A 6,898-nucleotide genomic window follows, 5' to 3' on the forward strand; every position below is an offset into this window, starting at 1 on the left:
AAGTATGACGGAACTGGAAATCCCAAGACCTACCTTCGGATGTTTGCAAACAAACTGGGGAGACCAATAGACGATGAGAATCTGCCTATACGCTTATTTCCCGAGAGTCTAGAAGGCGATGCATTAGATTGGTACGCCAATTTGAAGCCGGAGGATATGAGATCTTGGATGGATTTATCGACTGCTTTTGTGAGGCAGTATGAATATAATTGTGAGCTCGCTCCGACGAGGACCACATTGGAGGGAACCAAGAGGAAACCATCGAAGGACCATAAGACGTATGCAAAAAGATAGAGGAAGCTGGCCGCCAAAGTGGAGCCTCCCATGACCGAAAATGAAATTGTTTGCACGTTCATCAAAGCTCATGACCCGCCCTACTTTGAAGAGATTTTCCGTATGACTGGTTGTTCCTTTGCAGAGATTGTCAATAAGTTAGAAGAGTATGACGAGTTTATGAGAGCAGGCAAGATCGCTAATGTTTCAGCTTTAAAGTCACAGCTGGAAGCTATGCAAAGCCAAAACAGCAGCAGTAAAAAGGCTCAGTTTAAGAAGAAAGACGAGGAAGCTTCCTTTGTTTGGAACCAAGTTTCTTTTTCCCGGCCTAGATACCAACAAAATTCCGCCTACTCACCCCATTATTTTTACCAACCGCGTCCCCGACCTGTTTACAATACCACAATCAACCACCCCTCTCCTCGACCAAATTATTCAAATACACCATCAACGCCATTTCACGTTTCCCCACCAAACTTTCAAATTAGGCCTCGCCCTCCTCTTAATCCCAGGCCCATGCCACCCCTAACCCAAATTACTAATACCAACAAGCCAGTGACACCCAAAATCTAACACCATACCGAACCTTTACCAATCTAGGTCGGCCTGTTGACCAGCTATATGAGCAATTGAAAGCTGCTGGGAAGATTGGTACGGTACCCCCTAAGACCTATTCCAAAGGATTTCCCATTGGTTATGATCCTCAGTCATTTTGTGCTTATCATTCGGGAGCCCCGGGACATTCAACGGCCAATTGTTGGGCGCTTAAGCATAAAATCCAAGATATGATCGAGGCCGGAGATATAGTTCTGAGAAGGAGGGATGAACAAAGGCCAAATGTTAGCAACAATCCTCTTCCCGCGCACAAGGATACCGTAGGAGCTGTTACCACAGAGGAAGAGATTGAGGAACCTACACAGTACATTGTAGACGAAGCTGAGATAATAGGGGTCATCGGAGAACCGTTCATACTGGAGGAAGAAGCCTATGAAGTCAAGGAAAATACTGATCCGTTTATTCTGGAAATGATACCTTTCCAATGTGAGCCTTCGGAGCTCGTGGTACTTGAATTGCCTAAGCAAGCTCCTGTTCTTAATTTGCAAGAGGTCCCATGGAATTATAGCGAGCCTACATTGCTAATTGGAGGAGAGAAGGTGCCCAAGAAGGAGGTGGATGCTATTACTAGATCTGGAAGAATCATAGAGGAACCCGCAGTTGATGAATCTTCAAAAGCAAAAGAAAGTGCTACGCCAACAAAACCAGTTGTGACAGATGAAGAGGCCTTTAATTTCCTTAAGATGTTGAAGAAGAGCGAATACAAAGTAATTGAGCAATTGGACAAAATGCCTGCTCAAATTTCTATGTTAAACCTACTGATGACTTCTGAACTTCATAGAATAGCTTTACTCAAAGTGTTAAATGAGGCTCAAGTTCCTAAAAACAGTCCAATTGACAAATTCACCAATGTAGTTGAACATGTTTTGGCTCCCAATCGGATTTCTTTTTCTGATGAAGATCTAACTGCCGAAGGGATTGGACACAACAAAGCCTTGTATATCTCAGTCCGCTGTAACGGGAAACTTTTGCCAAAAGTTCTGATAGACAATGGATCCGCCCTCAATATCTGTCCCTGGAATACCTTGATTAAGTTGGGGTTTCAAGAGGCTAAATTGCCGCCGTCTACCACCGTGGTGAGAGGATTTGATGGCGCGAAAAGAGAACCAATGGGGGAGGTGGATTTAGTACTGGAGATCGGACCTGCCCAATTTCAAGTCATGGATTTTTCAAGTGTTTACAACGTTCTCCTTGGACGGCCTTGGATTCACACTTCGGGCACTATACCATCTTCGCTCCATCAAATGTTGAGATTTGTCGTGAATGGCCAATTGATTACAGTTTTTACGGAAGATGATTGTACAATGATTGTTAATTCTGGAACAAATGGGGAAAATAGTATAGAATCTCTGGTTTCTCCTCACCATGTGGTTGACATTGTCTCTGTGGGATGGATATCTAAGGAAAAGCTAGTGGTGGAGATGAATTTGCCGGAAACTAGTGTTATGATGGCTAAAGAGATGATTCGAGGAGGATATGAGATGGGCAAGGGTCTTGGGCGCAACCTACAAGGAGTTTTGGAACCAATAGAGCTTCAAGGAAAGAAGGACACTTTTGGATTAGGGTTTAAACCTACTGCCAGAAATAAGAAAGAAATGTCGGATCGCAAAAGGGTAGAGAAGGAAGGGAGGCAGCTTATCATGAGCATCCCACCGTTGTACTGTACTTTTCCTTACCCATCAGAGGTGATTAGATCTGAGGTAGACCCGATCAAGGAAGTGGAGGTTATATTATCTGAGCTAGTTGTGGGGGTTATTTCTGAAGGGGAGCCGTTGGAGGACCCAGGATTTCCAGAGGTGCCTATTAAAGCAATGAAGAACTGGACCAGTGATTTTCTTCCCTCCTGCAGGGAATTTCGGTAAATTAGGGGATTGCCTTTGGTCGACATGAGACAAATTGTTCATACTACTTATCTTTTGTCTTTCAAGTTTGTAAATAGTTTTTAATCAAATGTTTTCCAATGCAAGCCGTGCGTTAAGTTTCTTGTTAAGTAGCATGTCATGATGTTATCCTTTGCTTTGAATTTCAATGAAATGCACAGTGTTTATTTTCCAAATTGTTTTAACTTACTTACTATTGTATCTATTTTATTCTTTTTCAGATGGCTAAAAGTAAAACACATTGACCCTTTGGATATCACCATTCGGGAATTTGATGATTGTGATCTCGATATCCCTCGCGAATTCAAAATTTTGGAATCTGAAATTCGAGACGAGAGCGATAACGAGGAAGAATCTGAGTCTTTATTAAAGGATTTTGAACAGTATGAGGAGAAATCCAAACCGAACTTAGAAGAAATAGAAGTTGTTAATATTGGCACTGAGACTGAGGTTAAGGAGATAAAAATTAGCATTCATTTGAATAAGAAACAGAGAAAAGAAATGATTGAGTTTTTGACCATGTTCCAAGATGTGTTTGCCTGGTCCTATAATGATATGCCTGGAATTTCAACAGATATAGTGGTCCATCGATTGCCAACTGATCCGAATTTTCCACCAGTAAAACAAAAACCTCGCAAGTTTAAGCCAGACATGAGCCTCAAAATTAAGGAGCAAATCGAGAAGCAGCTCAATGCTAGAATCATTACGGTGTCTCATTATCCCATTTGGCTTTCAAACCCTGTACCTGTTCCAAAGAAAAATGGAGAAGTGCAAGTCTGTGTCGATTACAGGGATCTTAATAAAGCCAGCCCGAAAGATGATTTTCCGTTGCCAAACATTCATATTCTTCTGGACAATACCGCAGGGCATGAGATTGAATCATTTGCTGACTGTTTCGCTAGATATCACCAGATCTTAATGGCAAAGGAAGATAGGGAGAAAACTGCTTTTATCACGCCCTGGGGGACATTTTGCTACCGGGTAATGCCATTTGGATTGAAAAATGCCGGAGCCACTTACCAAAGGACCATGACCACCCTGTTCCATGATATGATTCATAAGGAGATGGAGGTTTATGTGGACGACATCATCATCAAATCCAAGAGAGCAGAGGATCATCTGATTGATTTGGAAAGGTCATTCGAAAGATTGAGAAGATATGATTTGAAGTTAAACCCTGTAAAGTGTGTATTCGGGGCCCCTGCCGGAAAGTTATTGGGATTCATTGTCAGTAAGAAGGATATCGAGATAGATTCGGCAAAGATTAAAGCCATTCGTGAAATGCCAGTACCAAGAACGCAAAAGGACGTAAAAAGTTTTTTAGGAAAGATTAACTTTATCGGGAGGTTCATCGCTCAGTTGACCCATACGTGTGAGCCTTTGTTCAAATTATTGAAGAAAAATGTACCATTGCATTGAAGTGGAGAATGCCAGCAGGTGTTTGACAAGATCAAGGACTATTTATTGCACCCTCCAGTTTTAGTGCCACCCAAACCCGGGCGACCTTTGATCATGTATCTATCAGTGTTGGACGAAGCTATGGGGTGTGTATTGGGACAACACGACGAATTGGGGAAGAGGGAGCAAGCTATCTATTACCTCAGTAAGAAGTTCACTGCATATGAAGCCAACTATTCTTTTCTTGAGAGGAGTTGCTGTGCTTTAGCTTGGGCCGCTCAAAAGTTGAGGCATTACTTGCTCAGCCATATTACTTACCTCATTTTCCGCTCCGACCCTTTGAAATATCTGTTGGGAAAACCTATGCCGACAGGACGTATGGCAAAAAGGCAGATGATTCTTTCGGAGTTTGACATTATTTTTACCACGCAGAAGGCTATCAAGGGCCAGGCTGTGGCCGATCATTTGGCTGAAAATTCGCTGAAAGATGATTATCAACCGCTTCACACTCATTTTCCGGATGAGGAGGCCCTGTTCATGGGTATAGCAGAAGATATGAATGATCAATGCTCGAAGTGGAGGTTGTTCTTTGACGGAGCGTCAAATTCCTTCGGGGCCGGTATTGGAGCTGTTCTAGTATCGCTTGAGGAAAGCATTACCCTGGTTCGGCCAAACTCCGATTTTTCTGTACTAACAATATGGCTGAATATGAAGCGTGCATTTTTGGGTTAAAGATGGCATTAGAAATGGAGATTAAGGATTTACTAGTGTTCAGCGATTCAGATTTGCTTGTACATCAGACTCTCAAGGAGTGGATCACTCGGGATTCAAAGATCTTGCCTTATCATTGCAACTTACTGGAGTTAGCGAATAAGTTTAAGAGTTTGGAGTTTCGGCATATTTCCCGTGTCAGAAATGTCTTTACCGATGCATTGGCCACTTTATCTTCAATGATTCAACATCCAGATGAGTTGGCAATTGAACCTATCCAGATTCATCTACAAGAAAAACCTGCTCACTGCCTAGTTGTGGAAAAGTCTTCCGATGGCCGTCCCTGGTACAACGATATCAAGGAATTTCTCAAAACAGGGTCCTATCCCCCTGGAGCCGATACAACTGCTAAAAGTTTCGTGCGCAGATTGTCTTCTAAATTTTTCCTAAACGGAGAAGTGGTATACAAAAGGACGTCAGACTTGGGCCTTCTAAGATGTGTTGATGAAGACGAAACAGAATACCTGATGAAAGAAGTACATAGTGGACTGTGCGGATCACATATGAATGGCCATTTATTAGCAAAGAAGATCATGCGGACCGAAAATTTTTGGCTTACTATGGAGCATGATTGTGTAGTTTTTGTTAGAAAATGCGTAAAGTGTCAATTGCATGGACATGTTATGCGCACTCCCCCCACAGAATTACACAATATGACTGCTCCCAGGCCATGTTCGATGTGGGGTATGGATGTAATCGGAGCAATTGACCCTCCCGCTTCAAATGGGCATCAGTTTATTCTGGTGGCAATTGAATATTTCACCAAGTGGGTCGAAGCTGAATCTTATAAGCATGTGACTAAAAAGGTGGTGACGGACTTTCTAAGGAAGCACATCATTTGTCATTTTGGAATACCAGAGACATTAATCACTGACAATGCCAAGAATCTCAACAATGATATGGTAGATGGATTGTGTGAACAGTTCAAAATCAGGCATAGGAACTCCTCTATTTATAGACCACAAATGAATGGAGCGGTTGAGGCCGCGAATAAGAACTTGAAGAAGATAATTCGCAAGATGATTGAAAGACACCGTGATTGGCACGAGAAGCTCCCTTATGCATTAATGGCATATAGAACTGCTATACGGACATCTACTGGGGCAACTCCCTACAACCTCATGTATGGGATGGAAACAGTATTGCCAGCTGAGGTCGAAATCCCTTCATTGCGCATTTTAATGGAGGCCAAGCTAGATGAGGCTGATTGGGTTAAACAACGTCATGAATAGTTGTCTTTAATTGATGAAAAGAGATTAAATGCCATTTGTCATGGTCAATGCTATCAAAAAAGGGTAGCTCGTGCTTACAATAAGAAGGTCAGACCACGGATATTCACAGAAGGAGATAAAGTGTTGAAGCACATTTTGCCAGTGCAAGAGTAAGCTAAGGGGAAATTTGCACCAAATTGGCAAGGCCCTTTTATTGTCCAGAAAGTTTTGCCCGGAGGAGCGCTCATTCTCGCAGAAATGGATGGGCAAGTGTTCCTTCAACCAATCAATTCGGATATGTGTAAGAAATTTTTCATATGATAAATGGAATTTTCCTTTTAAGGTTGATGTAAAGAATGGAGCGAAAAGTCAGGCCTTCTTCCTTTTCAATCAAACATTCTACCCCTAGCAAATTATTTCGTTTGGCAACCCCTGAGAATCGCAAACCCCACACTGGGGCAAATTTTGAGTTGACAAAGCAAATAAAAAAACAAAAAAGGCAGAGGAAAAAAAAAGGGTAGAAGTGACAGAAGAACAAAATGAAGAAAATTAAAGGAAAATCTCAATTGAGAATAAACTGGGGCAATTATTAGTAGAGTTAATTTGAAAATGCGATTTCAGAAAATCTAAACATTCATAAATTCACCTTCGAGCCTCAACCTTTTCCAAGCACCCCACCAGACCCTATTACAAAAACCAAAAGTCCTGACTTCTGTTCTCTATATTGCCTTCTTAGGATAATTCCTAATC

The 6,898-nt window shown here is 42.0% G+C and overlaps 2 protein-coding genes across 2 annotated transcripts; both read left to right on the plus strand.

Annotated features, from left to right (window-relative positions):
- The first annotated feature begins 324 nt into the window (after positions 1 to 324).
- On the plus strand, positions 325 to 4,898 carry LOC113766349. The gene is made up of 4 exons (XM_027310551.1): positions 325 to 585; positions 891 to 2,746; positions 2,990 to 4,114; positions 4,190 to 4,898. The coding sequence occupies exons 1-4, from the start codon at positions 325 to 327 to the stop codon at positions 4,896 to 4,898; spliced, it is 3,951 nt and encodes a 1,316-aa protein (XP_027166352.1).
- Positions 4,899 to 4,900: 2 nt separating this feature from the next.
- LOC113766350 (uncharacterized protein K02A2.6-like) lies at positions 4,901 to 6,169 on the plus strand. Its single transcript, XM_027310552.1, has one exon. The coding sequence runs from the start codon at positions 4,901 to 4,903 to the stop codon at positions 6,167 to 6,169; it is 1,269 nt and encodes a 422-aa protein (XP_027166353.1).
- Positions 6,170 to 6,898: the final 729 nt, after the last annotated feature.

This window comes from Coffea eugenioides, chromosome 3 (assembly GCF_003713205.1).
Source record: "Coffea eugenioides isolate CCC68of chromosome 3, Ceug_1.0, whole genome shotgun sequence".
NCBI classification, from domain to species: domain Eukaryota; kingdom Viridiplantae; phylum Streptophyta; class Magnoliopsida; order Gentianales; family Rubiaceae; genus Coffea; species Coffea eugenioides.

Coding starts and splice junctions, on each gene's coding strand:
- LOC113766349 (XM_027310551.1), top strand. CDS start 325: ATGACCGAAAATGAAATTGTTTGCACGTTCATCAAAGCTCATGACCCG. Junction 2,747..2,989: donor CCCTCCTGCAGGGAATTTCG/GTAAATTAGGGG, acceptor ATTCTTTTTCAG/ATGGCTAAAAGTAAAACACA. Junction 4,115..4,189: donor AAGATTAACTTTATCGGGAG/GTTCATCGCTCA, acceptor ATTGCATTGAAG/TGGAGAATGCCAGCAGGTGT.
- LOC113766350 (XM_027310552.1), top strand. CDS start 4,901: ATGGCATTAGAAATGGAGATTAAGGATTTACTAGTGTTCAGCGATTCA.